A 27,199-nucleotide genomic window follows, 5' to 3' on the forward strand; every position below is an offset into this window, starting at 1 on the left:
TATTGCGCTGTCAGCTGTCAGTTTTTTCTGGAATATCAATTTTTACTTTTATTTTTCTTCTATTTTTGTAGGTAGACTTCCACATAACCTGGTCAAAGTTAATCTTTTTCTTTTTTTTTTTTTAATTAGCTTTTTTTCTAGCTTTTTTTCTGTGATTTTTTAAATTCCTTATTTTTTAACTTCAAATTAAACAAAGCTGGACTTGGGAAAAGCCACTACTTATTCCTGGGATAAGCAGCATAAAATCTGTTTTACTCTTTTGGGATCTTACCAGGTACTTATGACCTGAATTGGGCACTATTAGAAACAGGATACTGGGCTTGATGAACTTTTGGTCTGTCCTCGTACGGCAACACTTATGTTCTTTCCCTGAGAAAGTATTTCCTAATGGTCAGCAGTGGATTAAGATCCTGGGGAACCAGGTTCAATTCCATCTACAGCTTTGAATGACCCTGGCCAAGTCACTTAGCTCTCCGTTGGCCCAGGTACAACATAATACTAGATTGAGAGTCCATTAGGATAGTACCAGTACCTCAAAAAAAAATTGTAAACTGCTTCGGTCTGGGACGTATATAAATACTGAAAATAACTTAACTTGTGATTGGGTAGCTTCTGGTATGCAAGTGTACATGAAAGCAGCATTTATACTTGTGAAACACAATCCCATTTGGTCTCCCCAGTTTTCTTCCTGTTACAACAAAAGATGCCAGTGTTCATTTCTTCTATTTTGAAGAATGTTGTCTGAATTTATTGCACTCAGTAAAGGACTAGCACAAGAGCTATCCAATATATTTTTATTACATTTACAAGTAAATTCACAACTCTATCTGAGCAAAGTATAAATGTCACTAACCACACTTGAAAATTAAATATTTCCATCGAAAACAGCTCTCATGCACTCTGTAGTCCATGAGCATGAGGCGAGTCTCATGGAGACCAACCACCACAGCTACAGGTCACAAAAACAGCTGAGGCAAGGCTTTCCTTTATCAGGTCAGAAAACAAATCAACTGTTTATTCAAGGTTGAATTTAGGGCTTCATACACAAGTAAAATTTAATTCTAAAAACACGTTAGCATATAAAGTTGCATTGTGTGCATGAACAGATATGTACCTGACCACAGTGTGGGTACCAAATCCAGGTTAAGAGTGGCTAGTGCTGAGAGGTAGGGACTGTAAGTCAGGTAATAACAGAGTTTCCAAAAACGGGAGGGAGCATTGGTATGACAGTCCAAAGGGAAGGTTAGGAAGAGTCATTGACAGCCCCCTCCCAAGGGAGCAGAAATAAGATATGCATACGAGTGTCCTGGAGTGTGCATTCAAGGCAAGGGGCTAGGAGTAGTCATATTCCCTCTAGAGCAGCTAAGAAGTCAGCTGCCCCCCAACAGGAAATGAGGCACTAGGAGAACTGGAGTGAATACACTGAGGGACTAGAAGTGGTCATTCATAACCCCCTCTCCAAACAGAAGTCATGCACAAGACCAAGGATTATGAGGGGGCTAGAAGCAGCTTTCAATCATGTCCACAACATAAACATTTTAAATACTGCATAGGTCCATAGAGACCGGAGTTAGTACTGTCACAAGACAAACAAAGCATAGGGCAGGTATGCTCATGGCAGTCTGGATTTCCCCAATGAACAAGTATGAGATCTATTTGCATGCAAACCGATCTCCTGAAAACTCAACTGGGTTATAGCCCTCAAGGAGGGACATTAAGAACCCCTGGTACAGGGAAAGGATTTGGTGCCTCACTGCCTACAGGACCTGGCCACTGCATCACCAGTTCTTGCAGTCTACCAACCCTCGATACTGTCCCACTGCTGTGTCAGAGATGGGACAAAGGCTCTGAAACAGCACATCAAGAGCTCCAGAGAAGGAGTGATTTGTGAGACCACAGTACCAATGGGATCTCAGCTTCCACATAAAACGTGAACTGCTGAGCCTGGATGCAACACTGGCTCTGTGGCAGATTTAGAGTGCTTTTCAGCAGTATATAGTTAATCAAGTATTTAGCCATTCTGAAGGCCTGGGATTATACAGATGGAGCAACAAGGTGCTAAGGGACTTGGCTCAAGGTCATAAGAACTGGTCTGTGCACTCACCCAAGATCACATGGTCAGTGGCAGAGCTGGGATTGTACACACGGAGGCACAGGAAGATACAAAAAGGGACTTACCTGAGGTCCCACTGTCAAGTGGCAGAGGAGGTCCTGAACCCCTGAATCAGTGGCCCACACCCTGGGCCCCACCCATAATGTATCTGAAAATAGATGTAGTGTAGACCACTGCCTAGCACAATGTCAATGGAATTACTGGAAGGAAACGTCACCCTATATTCAAAGTAAAATTATAAAGATAATTTAACACAAATATCATAAAATTGCATCCTATGTGCACACTGTGCACGTCGTCTCTCTCTCCTCCCAGTTTTCGTTCCTGTTCCAAGTCCAGTGTATCGCTGCTGCTTCTTCTGGAGCTCACGTACTGTTGCTCTGCTCCTGCTCAAACAACAGCATAGCCAGCTGGGAGCGGGAGCCCAACCCCTCCAAGTTACTCTGCACACAGCGGTGGTAGATCTCTTCACTGAGGCGGGGGTTGCAGTTGTGCTGGCGGTATTTCTGCCGCAGTGCTGGCTCCACTGCCCGAAACACATGCAGACTCGAGTACTTGATAAACATGTCAAAGATATCCATCGTCTCCAGAATCTCCTCATTCTCCTGCACATCCAGTGCCATCTTGGTTCGTGCAGCCATATAATCGGCATTGTAGAAGCAGGCTTCATCGAACACATCCCTATCAAAGCGTCCAGCATCACGCACCAGCTCGACAGTGGCAGGTGGTGGCTGGCCATGGTAGGCAATGCTGGGGTTGTAGCCCTGGAAGTGGATGGGAAAGAAAACCTGCCAGCTATTGATGGTGTTCATACGACAGCGGTTCAGGAATTCTGTGTTCAGCTCACTGTTCACCCCAGCTATAAAGAACAAGGTGTCCACGGGGTGCTTTTTGGAGATTATGTCCATGATCTTGATCTGGGATGGTGCATCAGTCTTCACGCTGATCCAGGGAATCTTTACCTCTGGGTACTTACGCTCGTATTCTGCAATCTTTGCCTTCACCTGGCCAAAGATGTCATTCTGACTGACCTGTTGGGCTTCAAAGGGATCATAGATAAAAAGGAAAGTAAGCAAGGCATTCTCACTGGTTTCAAAGGCAGAAGCTGCATATACCTCCAGGAAATGAGCCACATATTCACGGTCCGGGACAGTGAGCGGAAGAATAATGTTGATACGATTGGCCTCCGTCACGTAAGGCATGGGGATGATTTCCACTTCACTCAATGGCCGCAGCAAGTGAACTCGCTTGGTGAGAGAACTGCTGTGACCCTTCTGCGTCACCAGCTCAAGCTGCAGATCTAAGGTGTACTCCATGCCACGAGTGGGATCAAATCGCCGGTAGCCATTGACCAACTGCTGCTTACGAACATGAAGTACCGGCTGATACTTCTTGTTCAGCTCCTCCAGTGCCACCTCCATCACATCCGCCACATCGGTCATGTCCACACCACGTAGCTCACATTTGGGGGACCCATCAACGCAACAGTACACCTGATCCTCTGTGAAGTAGTCCCAGCGCAACACTTCGAAGCGTGTCTTGGGCTGGAAGGGGCGGTTGATTCCAATTGGCCATGTAGCAAACTGGTTTCCATCGGCAGACAGAGCACTGCTGTTCTGAATTTCAAGCTGTCAAAGAGATGGAAAGAATTAATACCTCCAGGATATGCAAACTCCAACCTCAGCACCCCAGGAAATGGCCAGATATCTAAGAACTATTGATTCAGGCCATAAAAAGTTTTAGCGAATACACAGATATCAGGGACTGATGCAGCATCACCACCTCGGTCACACTGGGCTCATGCACAGCTCTGGGGTCTGAGTTCACATTGGCACACTGGACCCTGCACTGACTGCTGTTCCTCTTGCCACCACTCCTACTGCTTTCTAGTTTTAGATAAGGGGGGGGGGGGGTGAGAAGAGGGGGTGTGTTTTCAGCACCATCTGGTTCACATGAATTTCTGTGTGTTAATATGGGGTCACGTTTGGGACGCACCGCAGTAAGCTAAGGTGTTCTCCATCTAACTTCCATTCTCTTCACACTAAGGAAATCCTGCTCTTCCCTTTCCCCATTCCTCTTAACACAGGAAGGTAGCGATTCTCGAGTCGAAAGCACCCAGCCAGTCAAATCTTCAGGACGTGTATGAGACTCTCATGCTTAACCAGAATGACTAGGAATCGCACAGACTGAATGGTGGGCAACAATTTGGTATTAAAAATTCTAATCTCACGATTAATCACCTCTGGGCCGGATGGGTCAGTACCAGTAAACTTCCACCAAGGAGACCGTATTGAATTTTTTAAAAACCTGCTGAATAGGATGCAAAGCTGCTACATACACTTCCTTCCAACAGCACATTGCTCCCCCTCCCTTTCTCTTCTCCTGCTGCATATACCCAAGTGGCTCCCCTTCTGCTGCTACCCCACCACAGCACACAGGTCCAGCATATCCCCTCCCCATCATTTATCTTGGCTCTTCATAGGGTCACTGGCACAGATTCCCACATGCTACTTGCAACTGATGCCTATGCCTTCCCTCTGTTTTGTTATGCCAAGGTGAAAGAGAAGAGAAGAGACAATAGAGGGGAGTTAAATTAATAGTGCAGTAAATGCCCCCCCCCCTTAGTAAATACACATACTTCCTCTCTGTTCCTCTTATCTTTTATTCTACTACTACTACTACTATTTAGCATTTCTATAGCGCTACAAGACGTACGCAGCACTGCACAAACAAGGCAAGGCCCTGCTGTCTTCTCCATACACAGCAGGCACTGGTTCTCCAGCCACAAGATCAGATTTGCATACAATGGAGATAAGTGCACAGAAATTTCTTTCATGCATAGGCATTGTGGATACTCTGAAAACCCCTGCCCCGCCCCACCCCACCTCCTTCTCCCTTTACTGTAAGAAGTGCCTCACTCTCCCTTCCTGCTCCCATTACCTGCAGGTGCTGGATCTCCTCATAGGTTCTTTCCAGCTCAAATCTGGCAAATTGTTTGTGTAGACGGTACATCTGGATGGGATCCAGCACAGGATGTGCTGTAAAAGCATTTTTAAAACGCAGGTCGCTCATCCTTTCCAGATCCATGTTCTTCCCCAGCTCAAAATAACGGTATTGCATTCCCTATGGAGAGATGATATGAAGAATTCAATATCGTCCCAATATATGGTTAAGTCCTTTTCAACATCTGGAAAGCAGTACATACAAATGCCCCAAAGTACGGGAAAGAATGTTTTAGATCTTCAGGCAGATTTGGATTTAGTGGCCATCACAGACATGTTCAGAGAACCATGACTGGGATACAGTTATACCGGGCTGTAATTTGTTCAGGAAAGGAAGGTAGAAAGAAATGGAGAGGGCGTGACATATGTTAAATATAATATTAAAGACACACTATTGCAGGACCTACAGGATAAGGAAGAGGCACTGTGGGTCAATCTGGAAAGAGGGAATTGCAAATGTATTTGCACTGCTGTGACACACAGGCAAAGGAAGTGGACAGAGATTTAATTGAAAACATTCAAAATATAGCTGTGAAAGTGGAACTATTACTATTTAGCATTGCATTTCGATTACATTTTTTAATTGTGATTAATCACAATTAAACAATTTTTAATCGTGGCTAAATCGCACAATTAAAGGAATTGTATTTACTATGTCCCACTGCAGCTCCTTGTGACTCTGGGCAAGTCCGTTAACCCTTCATTGCCCCAGGTACAAAAATACCTAAACTGCTTTGATTGTAACCACAGAAAGACAGTATACCAAATCCCATCCCCCTTTCCCTAAAGGGCTGATTATCTCCCTCCCTCCCACATCAATACCCAACATCTCTTCCTTCCCCAAGGTCCATTCTTTCTTCCCTTCCTCCCATTGTCCAGCACTTCTCCCTCTCTCCGCCTCCATGAGCAGTGACAAATTTGGAGGTGAGCAGCATCAATGGCCCCTCTAGTTCTGCAGCTAACTCTGTGGTGTAGTTTCATCAATTAGCCATGGAAAAGACCCCGACGCTTTTAGGAAAGTCTGGGGAAAATATTGGAACACTCTCCACCCTGCTACTAGATGTCACATTCTTCATAAGCTGACAAGCAAGCAGGGGAGGGGAGAAGCACTCCACACGGACTGAGCGGCGATGTACCTATGTCAACCACATCTATATTTGCAGGGACTGGGGAAGGGGGTGGGGGGGAAACGGACTTATGGTACATACGTTAAGTCACGAAAAGTGGAGGGCTATAAGACCCAAAGCTCTCTATATTACAGTTCACTTGCTACATTTCTAAAATTTATAAAATATAATGACACTGCATTTTTCCAATGTTTGATAGACGTATAACAGAGATATAGCTGAATGTTATTAGGGATGGGTGGGGGGATGGGGGTAGAAAGGGTGGAATGATAAATGGTAATGAAGCAATTGTTATTTTAGTTACATACACCTTGGCTTGCGGAATACCAGAATTATGCTGAAAATGTTGGTTATATGTTTTGTTATTTCATCAATAAAAATATTGAACCATAAAATCAGAATTGAATTATTAGTACATTAGTCGCAGGGTTAACTTCAATTAAGATGCAGCCCTACTAATAGGTGATTTTTAAATATGCCAGATGTTGACTGCAAAGGTCTTTTAGAAGCAGGGAGATCCTGCATTTTCTACAGGGGAAACTCCAGCAGTTGGTAATGGAACCCACTCAGGATGGGGCCATAGTGGACTCGGTGCATTTGGCATCCAGAGATCACCAGATGGCATGGTTTAATATTAAGATAGGTGTAGAAAGGGTTCATTCAAAAGTGAAGATTCTAGACATAAAAAAAAAATTATACAGATGGGGTATTATGTCAAGGAACTGCTGTCTGGATGGGAACATCTGAAAGAACTCGGAAAGCAGAGGACTCCAAGGAGTGACCTCACTGAGTATAAAGATATAGCTGAATTATAAAAGGTTTGACCAAAATGATAGAGAGGGTGGAACTGATCCCATATGATGAAAGGCTAAAGAGGTTAGGAGAAGGCTGAGGGGGATATGATTGAGGTCTATAAAATTCCGAGTGGTGTGGAACAGGTGGAGGTGAATAAATGTTTCACGCATTCAAAAAGTCCAAAGACCAGGTGACACTGAATGAAATTGCATGGAAATACATAGGCACAGCTTCACCCTGGGATTAGTAGCATGGAATGGTGCTAACAACTGGGTTTCTGCCAGGTACTTGTGATCTGTATTGGCCACTGTTGGAAACGGGATACTGGGCTAGATGGAGCATTGGTTCAACGCAGTATGGTTACTCTTATGTTCCATTGTAAGAGCAACAAACTTTTTTGTAAGGAAAGTAAATAAAAGTGAAAAGGAAGCCCCTGTGGTTCTCAAATGTAGTAACTGAAAAGGTAAGGAAAAGGAGGTTAGCCTTTATAAATTACAAGAGATCGCAGAAAGAGGAAGACAGGTGACAATATCTGGAAAAGCTAAGAGAAGCTGGTAGAGTAGTCAGGAAAGCAAAGATTCAAATGGAAGAAAAAAATAGCCAATATGGTAAAATGGGGGGACAAGACTTTTTTTTTTTATGTGTTAGTGATAGGAGAAAGTGGCATTGTGAGACTCAAAAGTGAAGGGAGGAATATGTAGAAGCTGATAAAGAAGAGTTACTTGTGTTTACAGCTGAAGGGCTGGAAGCAGGATCACAGACGACAAACACAAATAGGAATGGGGGAATCGGTAGTCCCTGAATGATTTTCAGAGGATTGTGTTCATGAGGAGCTGGCTAAACTGAAGGTGGAAAAAGCAACAGGGCCATACATCCAAGGGTACTGAAGGAACTTAGGGAAGATCTAGCAGCTCTGTTGCCTGACCTTTTCAATGCTTCTCTAGAGTCGGGAGTGGTCACGGAGGACTGGAGAAGAGCAGATGTGGTCCCTCTTCACAAAAGCGGATGCAAAGAAGAGGTTAGAATTACAGACCAGTAAGTCTGACTTCTGTGATAAGTAAATTAATGGAAATAGAGTTGTACAGTTTTTGGAATCCAGTGAATTATAGGATCTAAGGTAACATGGTTTCACTAGAGGCAAGTCTCAGACAAATCTGATTAATTTCTTTGACTGGTGACCAGAGAGTTGGATCGAGGGAGCATGCTTGATAAAAGCTTTGGTAAAACTTTATACACTGCATCTAACACAGTTCTGCATAGATGACTATGGGCCCTAAAGTGACCGCCTGGGTTAGGAACTGGTTCAGAGGTTATTGGTAAATGGAGCGCATTCTGAGGAAAAGGATGCTACCAGTGGTGTGCTGCAAGGTTCAGTTCCTGGGCTGTCTGTTAAGGTTTGCCTCTGCGGATGATACCAAAAGCTGGAATAGGGTAGACACCTCTGATGGTGTGGACAACATGAGGAAGGAATTAGCAAAGCTAGTGGAATGGTCTGGAATTTGACAACTAAGATTTAATGCTAAAAATGCATGGTCGTGCATTTGGGCTGCAAAAACACAAGGAAACAATACAGTTTAGGGGATGAAGAACTTTTGTGCAAGAAAGAGGAGCAGATGTGATCGTATATAAGTACATAAGTAATGCCATACTGGGAAAGACCAAGGGTCCATCGAGCCCAGCATCCTGTCCACGACAGCGGCCAATCCAGGCCAAGGGCACCTGGCAAGCTTCCCAAACGTACAAACATTCTATACATGTTATTCCTGGAATTTTGGATGATGATCTTGAGGTGGCTAAACAGGTAGAAAAGGGCAATGGTGAAAGCTAGAAGGATGCTTGTATGCATTGGGAGAGGAATGGCCAGTAGGAAAAAGGAGGCGATGATGCCACTATATAAGACTCTGGTGAGTCCTAATTTAGACTATTGTGCACAATTCTGGAGACCACACCTTAGATATAAACAGGATAGAGTCGGTCCAGAGGGCAGCTACTAAAAGGGTCAGTGGTCTTCGTCATAAAAGCATATGGGGCAAGATCTCAATATGTATACTTTGGAAGACAGGCAGGAGGAAGATATGATTTTTGCTGCATAAATGCACAGGAGGCAAGCCTCTCAATTGAAATGAAGCTCTGGAAAGAGGGGGCATAGGATAAGGCGAAAGGGGATAGACTGAAGGAGGAGTTGCCTAGTGGTTAGTGTGGTGGACTTTGGTCCTGGGGAACTGAGTTTGATTCCCACTTCAGGCACAGGCAGCTCCTTGTGACTCTGGGCAAGTCACTTAACCCTCCATTGCCCCAGGTACAAATAAGTACCTGTATATAACATGTAAGCCGCATTGACCCTGCTAAGAGTTGGAAAGCGCGGGGTACAAATTTAACAAAAAAAAAAAACAAACTTCAGGAAATACTTCATAGAAAAAGTGTGGTGACTTTGTGGAATAGCCTCCTGGTGAAGTGGAGATGAAAACAGTATCCGATTCAAGAGAGCTTGGTACAAGAACATAGGATCTCTATAGGAGTGGAGTAGATGGCATGGATGGGTAGAATAGATAGGTCATATGGTCTTTATCTGCCTACATTTTCCTATGTTTTTATATACGAGTCTGTTCATTGTCCTTCATTTCTTTATCTCACTGCCTTCCTTCACTCCTCTTTACTCTTTAGAGATCTTTATTAAACATGTACGAGATATAGTCAAAGAATGTCAAACACCCAACCGAGATATACAAAAACTATAGGCAGGTTTCCATTTCTCCCCATCAGAAATATCCACCAATAACGCACCTTAAATGTGAATCAATAAAAGCAAAGGCTTACTGCTGTTGCTGTACAAACCTTGAGTAAATAGCTTTAAAAAAAAAAAAAAAAAAAAAAAAAGGAGTGGTGGTAAATAAATCCTAATAAATAAAATGTTAAATTTATATTCCTCTGTCCTCTAGAACAGGGCTACCCAAATGTTTTGAGCCAAGGTCCAAAAACTGGCCCTCTGAAACCCAGTGTCTGCAAATATCTCGTACAGTGTCTGTTCACACTTTCCAAAAATACTAGGAGTAGGGGGCATGCGAAGAAACTACAATGTAGATTTTAAAAAAATTGGAGAAAATGTTTCTTCACCCAACGCATAATTAAACTCTAGAATTCGTTGCCGAAGAACGTGGTGAAGGGGTTAGCTTAGCAGAGTTTAAAAGGGGTTAGACGGTTTCCTAAAGAACAAGTCCATAAACCACTACGAAATGGACTTGGGAAAAATCCACAAGTCCAGGAATAACATGTATAGAATGTTTGTACATTTGGGAAGCTTGCCAGGTGCCCTTGGCCTGGATTGGCCGCTGTCTTGGACAGGGTGTTTTCCCTGGTGTTTTCCCAGTGTGGCATTACTTATGTACTTATGAAACAGAGAAATGTGAGACTTTTGCCCCTTGTTCACTTCCATATTTTTATTCTTTCCTCTCTTCTCATTGTCCCACACGGATTTTTATTTTCTCCTTTGCTTACCACATACTCAATCCTGTGTCCCAGTTCAGATCTCCCTCTCAGCTACCCACCCATCTGCCCCTACACACTTAACTCCCATTAAACCACTGTCCAAACTAACTTTCAGAAAAGAGACTATGATAAAAGAATGATGAAAAAACCCAAACACACACAAAAAAAATCCAACACTTACAGGAGCAGCTGCAAAAATTAAAATCACGCATGCCATTCAAAAATACCATCCTGAAAGCCCAGATCACACATTCCATGTAATAAAAAAAAAAAAAAAAAAAAAGGAAGGGCAAGCAACAGCTGGCATGGTTAATAAGCGAGGTACAGGAAACTTTGGGAGCTAAAAGAAAATCCTTCATAAAATGGAAGAAGGATCTGACTGAAACTAATAGGAAACAGCATAAGGAATGGCAAGTCAAATGCAAAGTGCCAATAAGGAAGGCAGAGACACTGAACTGCGTTGGAGGCAAAAAAAACACAGAACAACTTTAGGTATATTAGAAGGTGATCTGCTGTCAAGTGATCTATAACCTGTCATTAAAGTCATCCGTAGTATCTGAAGTTGACGGTGGCCAATGTAATGCTGATTTTTAAAAAGGGTTCCAGGGATGACCTAGGAAGTTACACTGGTGACTTCAGTGTAGGCAAAATACAGGAAATTATAAATAATAAAATACAGAACACAGACAAACATGATTTAATGGGACAGAGTCAGCATGGGTTCAGCCAAGGGAAGTCTTGCTTCCATTTGTTTCATTTCTTTGAAGGCATGAATAAACGTGGATAAAGGTGAGCCGGTTGATGTAGTGTTCTAGATTTTCAGAAAGCTTTTGACAAAGTTCTTCATGAGAAACTCTTGAGAAATTTTTTTCTTTTTTTTTTTTTTTTATTAATTTTCATGAAGCCTTTATTAATAAGTAATACACATAATCTGAAACATAGCACATCATGAGTATCATGGTACAGTCCAATTAGACATAACACAAGTCTCTGGCAATATAGCAAACAAGTAATACAGAACATGGTGAGACTCATTACAAACCAAATGAATATATCTTACCTTCAATGGTGTACCTATTGAACTATTCAGGTTAACCAGTCAAATACTTCAGCCTTTATAGATTTTGTGTTATTCCCCAGCTCCCCCCCCCCCCACCTCGTACCACTCAGAACCTCAGATAATTTTTTTTAAGTCATGGGATAGGAGGCAATGTCCTTCTGTAGATTAGGAATTGGTTGTTGGACAGGAAACAGGAGGTAGTATTAAATGGCCATTTTTCTGAATGGGGGGGGGGGGGGGGAATATTGGAGTGCCACAGAGCTCTGTACTGGGACAGGTGCTATTTAACATATTTATAAATGATCTGGAAAATGGGACGAGTGAGGTGATTAACCCCTTTGTTTACTAAGCTGCACGGCAATGCTGACACAGCCCATTCAAAGTGAATGGGTTGTGTCGGCATTAGCGCAGCTTAGTGAACAGGGGGCTAAATCTGCAGATGACACAAAATTATTCAAGTTGTCAAAATACATGTCCACCTTAGGAGTCAGCACCCAAGAAAGATCTAGGTACCATTGTAGACAACACGCTCAAAATCTTCCACCCAGCATGCGGCAGTGAAAATTCTGGTTGCCGCAGCTCAAAAAAGAGCAAGCGGAATTAGATATGGTTCAAGGAAGTGTGACCAAAATGATAAAAGGGATAAACTCTTGTATGAGGAAAGGCTAAAGAGGTTAGGGCTCTAAAGCTTGGAAAAGATAGCTGAGGGAGTTTTTATTGAGGTCTACAAAATCTTGATATTTTGGAATGAACATTCAAATAGTGCCGAGTGGCCCATCTGAAGGGGTATGAACGTTTGAGAAAAATATGTAAAATGAACAGGTAGAATTTTCTTTATTATAAAGAGCAGTTTCAGGATTTAAAGTAATCTTGTGCAGCAAGTTGAGATATTAGGGTGTAAGGAAAAGGAGATCAGCAAATATAATATAATGGCATATTCTTGATGCCCCATTAGCAACGCTGCAAAGCACTCCATAACTAATGCAAAAAGTAAGGAAGACAGACAGCAACCCTACCAAATCCCTGTATCAGATAAAACATGGCTGAATTACCACCGCTGACGAGACAAGCATGAACCCAGCTCCTGAAGTAGGCTCCCACCCATTCCAAAACCCTGTCTATAAGTCCCAGTGGAGCATCTTTGTCTTTTAGGGGATAAAGCCCACTTGATCTGGATGCACCAGTTCTAGCAAGAGAGCTGAAAGCGAGTTTTCCAGGATCTTAACATCTGTGTTAAAGGATAGGTTCTGTTGAATCCAAGGCTAAGTATAACTGCTATCCAAGCAATTTGTGGTAAAACCTCACAGAGACAGAGAGAGACAGACAGACAGACAGAGTGTGTCCAGGGGCTTTTGAGGGCAGATCTTTCATAGTGCTCTTTCAATTTTGCCTGCTGTTCTTGCAAGACACTGAGAAGGAGAGAGAGACATTGTGGTGTGACATGCATGAGTAGGGTGATGATATCCCCCAGCAGAGAGAAGGAGCAAGAGTATAGAGAAGTGTAGGAGAGGCATGAACGCAACAGAATGGAGATTGTTGAAAGGAAGAAAATATTGAAGCTTGAGAACTGAGAAGAAGGTAGGAGACAAAAGGATGGCGAGGTGATGAAAACAGAAGGTGGGCCAAGAACCACATTTCCTTTTGTCTCTTTAAGTACCATACCTACCTTCTTCTCAGCTCTCAGGCTTCAGCATTTTCTTCCTTTCATTCAACCATCTCCATTCTGTTGCTATCATGCCTCTCCTACTCTCTGCTGGGGGATATCAATCCCAATCCTGGGACTCCAAATCAACTCTCACCGTACTTATGCATGTCACGCCATCTTATTTCTGTTCCTCTCCTTTCCCCTTCTTCTCTGCCTCTCATGGGCCATGTGGAATGTCTGCTCTGTCTCCAGCAAGCTCACCTACATCCTTGACACCTCTCTCAACTCTCCATCCAAGCACTTGAATGTAATGTTCACTGACATCTCAAGCTATTTTTGATCCACTTCAATCTGGCTTTTGCCCTCTACATTCAGCCCTTCTGAAGTTTCCAATGACCTGTTCCTGGCCAAATTTGACACTGTTGACCACCACCTACTCCTTGATACGCTGTCCTCACTTTGATTTTGGGACTCTTCTTCCTAGGTTTTCTTTTCTCCCATTGCACTTTTAACGTATATTCTGGTGGATCCTCTTCCACTGCTATCCTATTATCAATCAGTGTACCTCTTTTCTCCATCTATGCTTATTCCATTGGTACTCTGATATCTTCCCATAGTTTTCGATATCATCTTTATGCTGATGACTCCCAGATCTACCACACCACACCAGAAATTTCAGCAGGAATCCAGGCCCAAGTAAGTATCAGCCCAACATTGCTGCCTGGATGTCTCATTACCATCTGAAACTAAACATGGCCAAGACTGAGCTTTTCATCTTTCCTCTTAAACACACCTCTCCTCTTCCCCCAACTTCTGTGGAACACTTATCAGCTCATCACCTTCTGGTCATTTTCGACTCCTCTTTCTCTGCACAAATCCAGCAGACTGCTAAAACCTGTTTCTCTCTAACATCAAAATTTGTCCCTTCCAGATCCAAGATGGCGGAATGAACCTGACGCTGATCTCCACGCTCCTCGATTAGCCTGAGTTGTTTGCTCTCTTTCTTCGTCATGCCGAAACGCAGAGGGAAATCGGCTGTCGCTGTTCCCCCAAGCCGATCTACTACTCAGCTTTCAGGTACATTGGATACTTTTTTGCGGAGATCCGGAGTTCAACAGCGGTCGGAGAACAGCACGCTTGCGACGCCTGGAATAGGTGGAAGCTCCGAGACGCCACTAGTGCATGACATCTCTCTAAGCCCTGACCAGCGTGCTCGCCCCCCGCAACCCCCGGGCGTCTCTCCCCCGGCGGCGGCGGCGGCGTCTCCTCTGCAATCCGGAAGTGTTTTAGCAGCGGAGCAACGGGAGAATACAATAATCTCGCCGGAGGACAAAAGTGTGGAAGGGAGTTTTATCCCTTCTTCAGCCCAGGAGTCTATATCCTTGTTTGCGGGAGTTCCTCTGAGACCAACAGGAATGCAACCTGTAAGTACTTCTGCTGAAGGGCAACAGGTTTTAAACACCTTTGCGTTTTTAGAAGCTAAACCACCAGAAGTGACCCTGGACAATTTATGGCTTTTGATAGTTAATTTAGGAAAAGCTATATGCCCTCAAGTTCAAGTATTAGAATCCCGAGTAAAGAAATTAGAAGAAACAGTTGTAGCCGCGGAAATCGAAAGGAAAGATATATTAAAAAATGGAAAAAATCAATTGGAACTTACAGGAAAGATACAAGAGACACAAAACTTTAATTAAAGACAGTACTAATATGAGAAGGAAGATTGAATCTCTGGAGAACTCCCAAAGGGCTAACAACTTGAGATTCTTAAATTTCCCTAGGACAATTACGATTGCTCCTAGAGAACTGTTGAAAAAATATTTCAAAGACTCTTTGGGGATGCCGGAGGACTCTCTTCCCCCTTTAATTCAAGTATATTATTTACCAACTAAAATGCCTGGAAATACTTCAGATCAATTATTAGATGTTTCTGCAGCATTAGAGGCCCCAACAGCTGAATTAGTCTCTCCAGCAACATTATTGGTAACAGTTGCCTTTCCTCCAGACAAAGCGTGGCTTATGAGACAATTCTTTAAAAATAAAGATAAAGAATTTATGGGTTTAAAAATACGTATATTTCCTGATGTTTCTAAGGAAACACAAAGAAGACGTAGACAATTTTTGCTTCTAAAACCAGGTGTCCTCCAGTTGGGAGCTACCTTTTACCTACGTTACCCTTGTAAGTGCATAATCTGTTTCCAGTCAGTGAAGTATGTTTTTTATGAATCCTCACAACTTACAGAATTTCTTGTTGCTAGAAGAGTTTGAGAACTTTATGGAATATAGAGCTATGATTGAAATAGGAACTCTTTGTTTAGCCAGGTTTATAAATCTTAATAATATTATATTTCCTTACTTTCCACATGTGTAATTCTTGGATCGTAAAATTGAGGACTTGAGTGTACTTAAATCTGGTAATTTTCAATTGTGAATTAAGGATGTATTTGTTTTTTGTTTTCTTTGATGAAGTACCTTTTCTGTTCAAGATGTAAAGCTTGATGAATAATGTAAAAATTATAAATAAATAAAAATTTGTCCCTTCCTTTCAGAGCACACTACCAAAACCTTATCCATACTCATAAGAACAGACATACTGGGTTGGACCAATGTCCATCTAGCCCAGTATCCTGGTCAATTCAGGACACAAGTACCCGGCAGAAACCCAGCAGCAGGGAAACAGACCAAGAACAAACAAGGAGATGTCAAATGATGGTGAACTGTTTATTAATAAAGACTTGACACAGCACCATGTTTCGGCAGTGAGCTTGCCTCAGGAGTCTTTATGTAACACATGTAAGATCATCAAATGGTAAATGCCGATGATACAAGAAGTCTTTATTAATAAACAATTCACCATCATTTGAAGTCTCCTTGTTTGTTCTTGGTCAGCCTGGTCTATTTCCCACTCCTTTCGTTTCTCTGTATCTTACCATGGGATCTCAGTGTTCCTCCACTTCGGCAGACTATCACAGAAACCCAGTAGCAACATTCCATGCTACCAATCCCAGGGCAAGCAGTGGCTTCCCCTACATCTATCTCAATATCACCTCTTGTGCAACTTATTTCTCACAAGTCTCCAACTAAACCATCTCTCTCCCCTTCAATCCATTCAAAATTCTGCTGCATGACATATTCTGCCAGTGTCACTATACTCACATTAGCTCTCTCAAGTCACTTCATTGGCTCCCTATCCTTTTCCATATACAGTTCAAACTCCTCTTATTGACTTACAAGTGCATTCACTCTGCAGCTCCTACCTCTCCATTCTTCTCTCCCTACACTCTCCATGATCAGGAAAGTCTCTTATCTGTACCCTTGTCCTCCACTGCCAACTCCAGTCTGTTTTTATCTTGCTGCCTGGAATAGACTTCCTGCTATGCTGAACTCCATCTCTGGCCCTATTCAACAACATTTTAATTGATCTATAGTTTTTGTTTAATGGAACTATCTGTAATACTGTATTGAAATCTGCTTTGACGCTGTGGTATATAAAAATAATAAATCCAATCCATTTTCCAAAATCACAGTATGGAGGCAGGAGTCAGTGGGCAGTGCTCCTACATCCAAATTTTAAATTGAGTGTTTGGGAGGTGGGGGCCCATATGCCACCAAGGAAATCTTTGGGGTTTTTTTTTTTTTTTGGGGGGGGGGGGGGGCAGGGACCAAAGGGAGAGCCACAGGGCCACAAAGGAAGTCTTGGGGTTGAGGGAATCTGAGGCCCACTAGGAACTTTTCTGGAGTGGGCTAAGGGAGAAAGTCCAAGGGTTCTGGGCTTTTTAAAAATCTTGCTATCTCCCTGCCTTTCAGTACATGGTCTCTCATCTGACAGCAATGGAGATTTTACTCCCCGATATAACATGTTTATGTTTATTTAATTTATAGCCCGCCTCACCCTTGATCTTCCAGGCTCCTGAGATTCAGCACCACATAGCCATCAGCTGTGCTTGCACCGCCTTGAGATCCACCAGTGACGTCAGCATCAAACAGCCATTACAGCACACCCACCTCTAAGGCATCGCATCTCAGGCATCATGCCAAAGGGACACGCCAAAAGGTGCTCCTCCCTGTGTGTGTCCCTTCATGTGGCACAGACACTATCACACCACCAATTTGGCACTTCGACACTGTCACAACACATGAAGTCACCAAGTCGGACCCACTCCTACAGAGATGAATAAAAGCTCTTCCATCCTCACTGCACAACAAACCCCATCGCAACACCTCTTCTGGCCAGCAATTCTTCCACCTCTGGTAATACCTAACCACCCTAGCAGAATTGATGGCTTCAATGCTGTAGTCCCCATCTTTCGCATGCCCACACTAACATTCACAAAGCAAACCACCTGCCCTCCTCGCCCCCTATCTTGCACCTTCACAGCCTCACCAATATGCGGTGGCTTCTACTACTTTCCATAGCCCTATTAGACAATCATCCCAATATGACCAATTTTGGTCACATCCCTGTAGTGCTCACAACAGCTCAAAGACCCAAGTCCAGGAAACAACCCAGCACTGCCATCATGCCTACAAGAGCTTACTTGGCTACCTCACAGCTGCTAATCACTATACGACACAGGGGTGTGTCCCCCAAACATTTCCCAAATTCACTCCACCCACCTTTCCACCACAACCCAAATCAAGCCTCCTCTTAGAACTGCCGAGACATGCCTCTACACCCCTCCCCGAGAGCTCTATTACCCCTATTCCAGCAATATACGTCAATGCCAGATAAATAGGGAACAAAATCCTATTATCAATTACCTTCTAGTCTTCACATCTGGGCTTCCTAGTCATAGCAGAGACATGGCTTTCAGATGTGGAAAGCCCACTCCTACCCCACCTCTGCCCTCCTGGATAAGACATCATACATACCCCAAGACAAGGTTAAAAAGTAGGCAAACTAGCTCTTATCTACAAAAGCTTCTTCCAAGTCATCCTATGTAAACCCCACAGCGATTCATTCAATTCAAGCCAGACTGGCCTGCTCCTCCTATACCGCCCTCCTACCTCCTGGTCCAAATTTGAACACGTTAGAAAACATCTCATTCTCACCATCTCAATTCTCCAAATTAATAATCTTGGATATTTAATCCTGCATTTAGAGGATGACACCGACAGCAACATTATTAATTTTAAAATCTTCTTGGAAATTAGTGACAACTTCAAATAAAGGGTGCAACCCAAAAGCACGGTCACACGCTTGACCTTCTCACTTCCTACCCTAACAACTTGATTAGTTCATCTAAATGGTCACCCATACCCTGGGTCCTGTCACCACCAACTAGACTTTACTATGGATATCTGCCTATCATGCTCTTCCAGACACAAACCCTCCAAACTGATATCTACTACATGGTATGCACAAAACTAATCCATTCGAAGACAGTGCCCCCTAATAAAGTTCTGCATCCAACTGCAACCATCTGTTCTAGGAGCCATTGGATACACAAGTATAGAAAACTGGGCTGGATGGGACAAGGTTTGCCATTCTGCAGCCCACATACCTTAAAGCCTGACCAGCTTATTAACAAGCAGTTCAGTAATGGATGTTCGTAGCAAGGCTGCTTTCTCAGGGGACTCTGCCTGAACAAGGTAGTACTAAATCAACTGACTCAAAACCAGAAACCCCTCACATAACCAAGAGCTACTGTTATTTTCCGTCTGTCAAATGTATGTTGGGGGGGGGGGGGGGGGATTCACCCTCCCAATAAAGCCACAATAAAACCCTTTCACAGCTGGGCCTGGGCCTGTCAAATACGCCTCAAACTGACTAGCTGAAAACTAATAGAATCCATTCATCTCCCTTTCCCACAGAAACAGAAAGGTCTTAGACAAGCCCTGAGCCAATGGGAGCAATTATACACACTTAAAATGCCACTCATCACCTCCTACTGAGCAAGGCATGAAACATGGTTAGAAAGTTTACACATCAACTCCATTGTATTCTACAAAAGTTGTCACAGTCCAAACATTCAAAACCCAACATAACTGACTACGCCCCCCACCCCCCCAGCCTTTACCTGGTGTTCCTCCACACAGTTGACATTGGTGTAGTCGATAATGCAGCGTCCTAGCCACTCATCAGGCTTGGCACTCAGAATGTCATTACGGCAATTCTCCAGATGTGGCTGTAATTTAATCAGGAGGCTTCGGGACATCAAGTAGCCAAAGCCACTATAGCAGTAGCGGCCCTCAGTGTCTCCCCCAATGAACTCCTCAGGCCGGCCCATGTACAAATCTGTGTCGATGCTGAGGTGACTAACCAGGCCCTGGATCCGATGAGCATCTGTGTATGTGTCATCCTGCACCAAATAGAACCAATCAAATTCATTGATGTAATGATCCAGAATGTATTTCACTGTTTGGTACATGTTCCATATGGGTCGGTCATCACCATGTGTGATGACCGTCATGCCATGGGGCACTTTGCGACTCCTCATACCAGTGAAATACACCAGTTTCTCCAGCCGGTGTCCCAGCGTCCTATTCACAGCCACGGCTAGTGTGTTCAGTGTTGTCTTTGAGGTAAGCACAGCGGCAAAGAGGTGCTCCCGCATGCCAAGCTCGGTGCTTATATACCTGGCCCTGAAATGGAGAGAGAAAGAAAGAGAGGTGAGGTCTGCAGTCTGCACTGGAACACAGTACTGATGAAATAAATGACCAAAGGGCAGAAGAAAAATAACTAGTGTCTAGTCCACGCTCGCTGCCCTCTCACAATGTGACTGGCACACCTTACTTTGTGTGATTCTTTTAAGAGACAAACTAGTTCTGGACATTTGTGCTTGAGATTTTCACATTCTTTTCTTACCAGTTTGCTCAGTGTGTGACCTCTAACTGCAATGTCATTTCAATAACCTGCCACCCCACAGGATCAAGGCTGAACTCACTGCCTCGTCTGCTCGTCCTAGACATGAGTATCACTGGATCACAGGACACACGAGATCTGGCACTGAACAGCTGGCTGATCCGGGACACTACCAGCCATACACCAAGAAAAGATCATTCCTATTCTATGCAGTTTAGACTCAAGACCAGAGGAAGAGAGTTAACAAATAGGTGCAGTCACAAAAGACTCAGAGCAAGGCTCAATTTTCCACATTTGCAGGGGCTACCTGTGGGGTTACTGATGCATTTGAGGAAGATGAGTTATGGGGGTTTGGGCAGTTGAAAGGCTCATTTGGGGGGGAGAGACTGTTGCTAAGAGTATTCTTTGCTTTGGGGGGGGGGGCAGCTCGCAGGGTGATGTAGCTTTAGTGGGGTAGTTTGCAGGATAGTGGTAAAGCTGCAGAGAGCAGTTTGTAGGCAGTTGGGATAGTTTCTGGGGGTTGAGGGCAGAGACCAGGAGAGGAGATTTTAACAGAGGAATTTCTGGACTGCTATGGTTTCACTATATGTAACTTTCTATGGTGTAGATGGTGTAGAAGCTGGAACTCAACCCATAAAAATGCACTGGGTATAAACTAATCCACTGTACAGAAGGTTTTTTTTTTTCAGGTGCACAACACAAGATGTTTACTGCCAGGTCTAAAGCAGCTTAATTTCCCCCAACCCACTAGATTACCAGGAATTAATTATGTTAAGAACATAATAGCCATACTTGGTCAGACCAATGGCCTATCTAGCCCAATGTCCTGTTTCTAGCAGTGGCCAATTCAGGTCTCAAGTATCTGACAGGATTCCAAATAGTAGCAAGATTCATGCTACTGATCCCAGCAACAAGCAGTGGCTTCCCCCACGTCTCTCTCAATAGCAGACTATGAATGTATCCTCCAGGAACTTGTGATGCTGATTTTTAAAAAGGGTTGTAGGGGTGATCCGGGAAATTATAGACCGGTAAGCCTTACATCGGTACCGTGCAAAACAGTGGCAACTATTATAAAGAAGAAAATTACAGAACATATAAATAAACATGGTTTAATGGGACAGAGTCAGCATGGGTTCAGCAGAGGGAAGTCTTGCCTCACCAACTTGCTTCATTTCTTTGAAGGCGTAAACAAACATGTGGATAAAGGTGAGCCAGTTGATGTAGTGTACCTAGATTTTCAGAAAGCTTTTGATAAAGTTCCTCATGAGAGACTCCTGAGAAAAAAAACAAAGTGTCATGGGATAGGAGGGTAAGCTTAAATGATCATTTCTCTCAATGGAGGAGGGTGAACAGTGAAGTGTCGCAGGGATTTGTATTCGGACCAATGCTATGGAAATCGGAATAAGTGAGGCGATATGATACAAAACTATTCAAGGTTGTTAAAACACGTGCAGATGGTGAAATATTGCAGGTACTCCTTAGAAAATTGGAAGACCGGACATCCAAATAGCAGATGAAATTTAACATGGACAAATGCAAGGTGATGCACATTGGAAAGAATAATACGAATCATAGTTATCTGATTCTAGGGTCCACCTTGTGGGTCAGCGCTCAAGAAAAAGATCTGGGTGTCATAGATAATACGCTGAAATCTTCTGCTCAGTGTGCAGCAGCGGCCAAAAAAGCAAATAGGATGCTAGGAATTATTAGGAAAGGGATGGTGAATAAGACCGAACACACTATAATGCCTCTGTATCGCTCCATGGGGAGTCCACACCTTGAGTATTGCGCTCCGTTCTGGTCACCGTATCTCAAAAAAGATATAGCGGAATTAGAAAAGGTTCAAAGAAGGGCGACCAAAATGATAAAAGGAGATGGAACTCCCCTCATACGACGAAAGGCTAAAGAGGTTATGCCTCTTCAACTTGGAAAAGAGACAGATGAGGGGAGATATGACTGAGGTCTACAAAATCCTGTGTGGTGTAGAACAAGTAGAAGTAAATCTATTTTTTTCTCGTTCCACAAGTACAAAGACTAGGGGACACTTGAGGAAGTTAAATGGAAATACTTTTAAAACAAATAGGAAATATTTTTTCACTCAACAAATATTTAAGCACTGGAACTCTTTGCCGGAGGATGTGGTAACAGTGGTTAGCATATCTGGGTTTAAAAAAGGTTTGGACAAATTCCTGGAGGAAAAATCCATAGTCTGCTATTGAGACAGACATGGGAAGCAACTGCTTGTCCTGGGATTTGTAGTATGGAGTGTTGCCGCAATTTGGGTTTCTGCCAGGTACTTGTGACTGGCTTGGCCACTGTCTGAAAGACAGGATACTGGACTGGATGGATCATTGGTCTTTCCCAGTATGGCTACTCTTATGTTAACTGTAGCAGGTATTCTCCGAGGACAGCATTATATCCTCACAAGAGGGTGATGCCAATCCACGTTGCCCAGTCCATTTACCAAAGCCAAATGAGAGCTTTGTGGAGGGTGAGCCGTACTCCACCGCAAATGTGAAAGTGCCTTCCCACCTGTCGTGCAAACACAGTCAACTCAGTTTAATACTATAGCAAAAAAATAAACTAAGCTGACTGCATTTGTGCAATGGGTGGGAAGGCACTCGCGCTCCACAATTGGCTTTGATAAACGTCAGACCAGACGATGCGGATTGACATCACTCACTTGTAAGAATATAAACCCTGCTATCCTCGGAGAATACCTGCTACAGGTAAGCATCTTCACTTTCTCTGAGGACAAGCAGTCTTCACTCTTCTCACAAGTGGGGAACCCCTAGCATCCAGGCTCACCAAAAACAACAAACATGGTCAACTGGGCCTAGCAACGGCAAGGACATAAGGACATAAGTATTGCCATACTGGGAAAGACCAAAGGTCCATCGAGCCCAGCACCCTGTTTCCAACAGTGGCCAATCCAGGTCACAAATACCCGGCAAGATCCCAAAATGTACAAAACATTTTATACTGCTTATCCCAGAAATAGTGGATTTTCCCCAAGTCCATTTAATAACGGTCTATGGACTTTACCTTAAGGAAGCTGTCCAAACCTTTTTTAAACTCCGCTATGCTAACCGCCTTTACCACATTCTCTGGCAATGAATTCCAGAGTTTAGATTGTAAGCTCCTTTGAGCAGGGACTGTCCTTCTTTGTTAAACTGTACAGCGCTGCGTAACCCTAGTAGCGCTCTAGAAATGTTAAGTAGTAGTAGTAGTTTAATTACACATTGAGTGAAGAAAAACTCTGATTCATTTTAAATTTACTACATTGCAGCTTCATCGCATGCCCCCTAGTCCTAGTATTTTTGGAAAGTGTGGACGCTTCACATCTACCCGTTCAACTCCACTCATTTTATAGACCTCTATCATATCTCCCCTCAGCTGCCTTTTCTCCAAGCTGAAGAGCCCTAGCCGCTTTAGTCTTTCCTCATAGGGAAGTCGTACCACCCCCTTTATCATTTTCGTCACCCTTCTCTGCACCTTTTCTAATTCCACTATACCTTTTTTGAGATGCGGCGACCAGAATTGAACACAATATTCGAGGTGCGGTCGCACCATGGAGCGATACAAAGGCATTATAACATCCTCATTTTTGTTTTCCATTCCTAATAATTCCTAACATTCTACTTGCTTTCTTAGCCGCAGCAGCACACTGAGCAGAAGGTTTCAACGTATCATCCACGACAACACCTAGATCCCTTTCTTGACCCATGACGCCTAACGTGGAACCTTGCATGACGTAGCTATAATCCGGGTTCCTCTTTCCCACATGCATCACTTTGCACTTGCTCACACTAAGCGTCATCTGCCATTTAGACGCCAAGTCTCGTAAAGTCCTCTTGTAATTCTTCACAATCCTTCCGCGATTTAACGAATTTGAATAACTTTGTGTCATCAGCAAATTTAATTACCTCACTAGTTACTCCCATCTCTAGGTCATTTATAAATATGTTAAAAAGCAGCGGTCTCAGCACAGAGCCCTGGGGAACCCCATTAACTACCCTTCTCCTTTGAGAATACTGACCAGATTAACCTGAAACTATATACAACCTGAATGACAGTACAGCCTGGAACAAATTAAAACAGGCTTAAGAGGGTGGAGTTGAATTCTAGACCCCAAATAGGTTCTTTAACACTGTCTGCCCGAACCGACTGTTGCATCTGGTATCCTGCTCAAGGCAGTGGTGTGATGCGACTGTGTGGATTGACGTCCACATCGCAGCCTTGCAAATTTTTTCAATGGAGATCAACCTCAAATGAGCTACCAACACAGCCATGGCTCCGACATGACCCGCCAAAGGCCAGCTCAGCCTGGGTATAAGTGAAGGAAACACAATCTAACAGCCAAATTGAAATGGTGCGTTTCCCAATGGTAGCCACCAAGAAAATTACCTTCCAATGTCAAGTACTTCAGATGGCAGGAATTCAGTGGCTCAAAAGGAGCTTTCATCAGCTGGATGAGAATGACACTGAGATCCCATGACACTGATGGAGTTTTGATAGGGGGCTGACAGAAGCAAACCTTTCATGAAATCGAACTAGCGGCTGTCCACAGATGGGCTTACCTTCTACACGTTGATAAGCACTAATTGCACTAAGGTGAACCCTTATGGAGTTGGTCTTCTGACCAGACTCTGACAAGTGTAGAAGGTATTCAAGCAGGATCTGTGTAGGGCAAGCAAGGGGATATAGGGCCTTGCTCTCACACCAGATGGCAAACCTCCCCCATTTAAAAGAGTAATACCTCTTAGTGGAATTTTTCTGGAAGCGAGCAAGACCCAGAAGACACCCTCCAAGAGACCCAAGGAAGCAAATTCTAGGCTCTCAACATCCAAACTGTGAGAGCCAGAGACTGGAGGTTGGGATGTAGAAGTAACCCCTCACACTCCAATCTCCACAGTTCTTCGGAGGATAATTCCAGAAGAAGAGGGAACCATACCTGTCGTGGCCAGTATGGCACGATCAGAATCATGGTTCCGTGGTCTCGCTTGAGTTTCAAAGATTTTCCTACTAAAGATATTGAAGAATATGCATACAGAAGACCTGTCCTCCAACTGAGGAGGAAGGCTTGTTAGTGTAATACATCGCAACTTGGTGTGACAGCCGATCTATGAAAGCCTTTTGAGCATTCCATATTGCCTGAAGCTCCAGGAGGTTGACCTGAAGATTCACTTCATGGGAAAACCAAGCACCTTGATTGTGAAGCCCATCTACATGAGCTCACAATCCCCAGGAGAAATGCATTTGTCGTCAGCACTTTTTGTGGCCGAGGAATTTGAAATGGAAGGCCCAGAGTCAAATTGGATTGAATGGTCCACCACTGAAGAAAGTTTACAAGTTCTGGGGATGCTTACATGACATCTTCTAGACTCCCCGTGGCTTGATACCACTGAGAAGCCAGGGTCCATTGAGCTGATCTCATGTAAAGACACGTCATGGGTGTAACGTACACAGTGGAAGCCATGTGGCCCAACAATCTCAACATCTATCTACTTATTTCTATAGCGCCACAAGGCATACGCAGCGCTGTACACCATACTTAGAAGATAGTCCCTGCTCAATGAGCTTACAATCTACAGAAGACGGGTAAACAGAACAATTACGGGTGAGGGAATAAAGAGGTGAGCATAAAGGACAGGGTAAGTGAGTTAGGAGTCAAAAGCAGTGGCAAAGAGGTAGGTTTTGAGTTAAGGGTGAGAGAATAAAGAGGCGAGGATAAAGGACAGGGTATGAACGTTGGACACAAGTGAAACACTGTCCACTCTCGTCTCTGGGAGGTAGTCTCAAACCCTCTGCATGTCGAGCAGGGCTCCAATGAACTCCAATTGCTAGACAGGTTGGAGATGGGACTTGTGGTAGTTGAAAATGAACTCTAGTAGCTCAAGCACCCAAACAGTCATCTACATGGACTCCTCAGCACCCTCCTCCAAGGTGCTCTTCACCAGCCAATCATCGAGATATGGGAACACATGGACTCCCAGTCTGTGTTGCGATGCTGCAACTACTGCTACACACTTGGTGAAAACCTAGGAGCAGATGTGAGGCCAAAAGACAACACCTGGTACTGAAAGTGATGTGTTCCCACACAAAATCGAAGATACTTACAAGCATATGCATCCTTTAACCCTTTAGTGTCCAATGTTCCCACATGGCTTATTACGGGGACATTGGACACTAAAGAGTTAAGTCCAGAGAGCATTGCCAATCGTTTTCCTAATCGTTGGGAGAAGGGTGCCCAGGAAAAACATTCTGAACATTTTTCAGACTAGGAATTTGTTCAGGGCCCTTAGGACTAGGATGAGGCGCATCCCCCCCCAAGGAAGTATCTGGAATGGAATAGAAGCTCTGCCCTTCTTCCCCTGGTGGAATGGGTTGGACCACATGGGCCTTCAGATGGGCTGAGAGCTAAATGAATGAGCTCTCGGTGGGCAAACTGGAGGTTTGAGATACCAATTAAGGGCGTATCTGAGATGGACTATTTGAAGAACCCACTGGTCAGAGGTTATAAGAAGCCACCTTTGTTGAAAAAACTTCAGCTTCCTCCCGACTGGCAAGTCATCCAGGACGGACACTTACTGTGGCTATGCTCTGCTGGAGCCAGTCAAAAGCTCATCCCTTGCTTTGACTGGGGAGCAACAGGGGCCCTTAGGTGCATGCTGCTGATGTGAACGAGCGCACTGGGGCTGAGCCTCAGTAGGTTGGCAAGCCGAAGAGTTGTACCTACGCCTAGAATACTAATAGGAACTATTCCTTGGCTTGCCAAAAGTCCTCCTAGCTGAGGAGGCTGATGCAGAAGGCACCCGGCGGGAGAGAGAAGAGATGGCATCTGTATTTCTTGGTCAGTGACCTCTTCAACCTTCTCCAAAATCGGTTAGCCCCCCCTCTTCCCAGCAAGGAGCATTCACCACTCTCTGCTGAACAGAATGTTCCAAGTCAGAAACATGCAGCCATGAGAGTCTGCACATTGCTATTCTTTCAGCAGAGATCCTGGATGACACATCAAAACATCAAAAGTGTCATAAGTGCCCCTGACCAAGCTGCCTTCTGCTGCTTGACCAACTGGCAAAAGCCTTGCCCTGCTCCAAAGGGAGCATGTCAATCAAGTCCGACAGCTGGCACACCAAGTTTCGCAAGCTTGTGAAGAGCTAGTAAAA

General features: G+C 43.9%; 1 protein-coding gene across 3 annotated transcripts in view; it reads right to left on the reverse strand.

The window, feature by feature from the left end:
- Nucleotides 1-342: 342 nt before the first annotated feature.
- The window catches only part of CHPF (chondroitin polymerizing factor), a 40,073-nt gene continuing 13,216 nt past the window's right edge, over nucleotides 343-27,199 (reverse strand). For all 3 annotated transcript variants that reach the window (XM_030208844.1, XM_030208846.1, XM_030208845.1), the window contains exons 2-4: nucleotides 19,246-19,810; nucleotides 5,054-5,236; nucleotides 343-3,741 (exon numbers count right to left, since the gene is read on the reverse strand). In XM_030208844.1, coding sequence (XP_030064704.1) covers nucleotides 2,479-3,741; nucleotides 5,054-5,236; nucleotides 19,246-19,810 — 2,011 coding nt within the window. In that variant the 3' untranslated portion in view covers nucleotides 343-2,478. The remainder of the gene's footprint in view (nucleotides 3,742-5,053; nucleotides 5,237-19,245; nucleotides 19,811-27,199) is intronic.

Source organism: Microcaecilia unicolor, chromosome 7 (genome assembly GCF_901765095.1).
Source record: "Microcaecilia unicolor chromosome 7, aMicUni1.1, whole genome shotgun sequence".
Taxonomy (NCBI): Eukaryota; Metazoa; Chordata; class Amphibia; order Gymnophiona; family Siphonopidae; genus Microcaecilia; species Microcaecilia unicolor.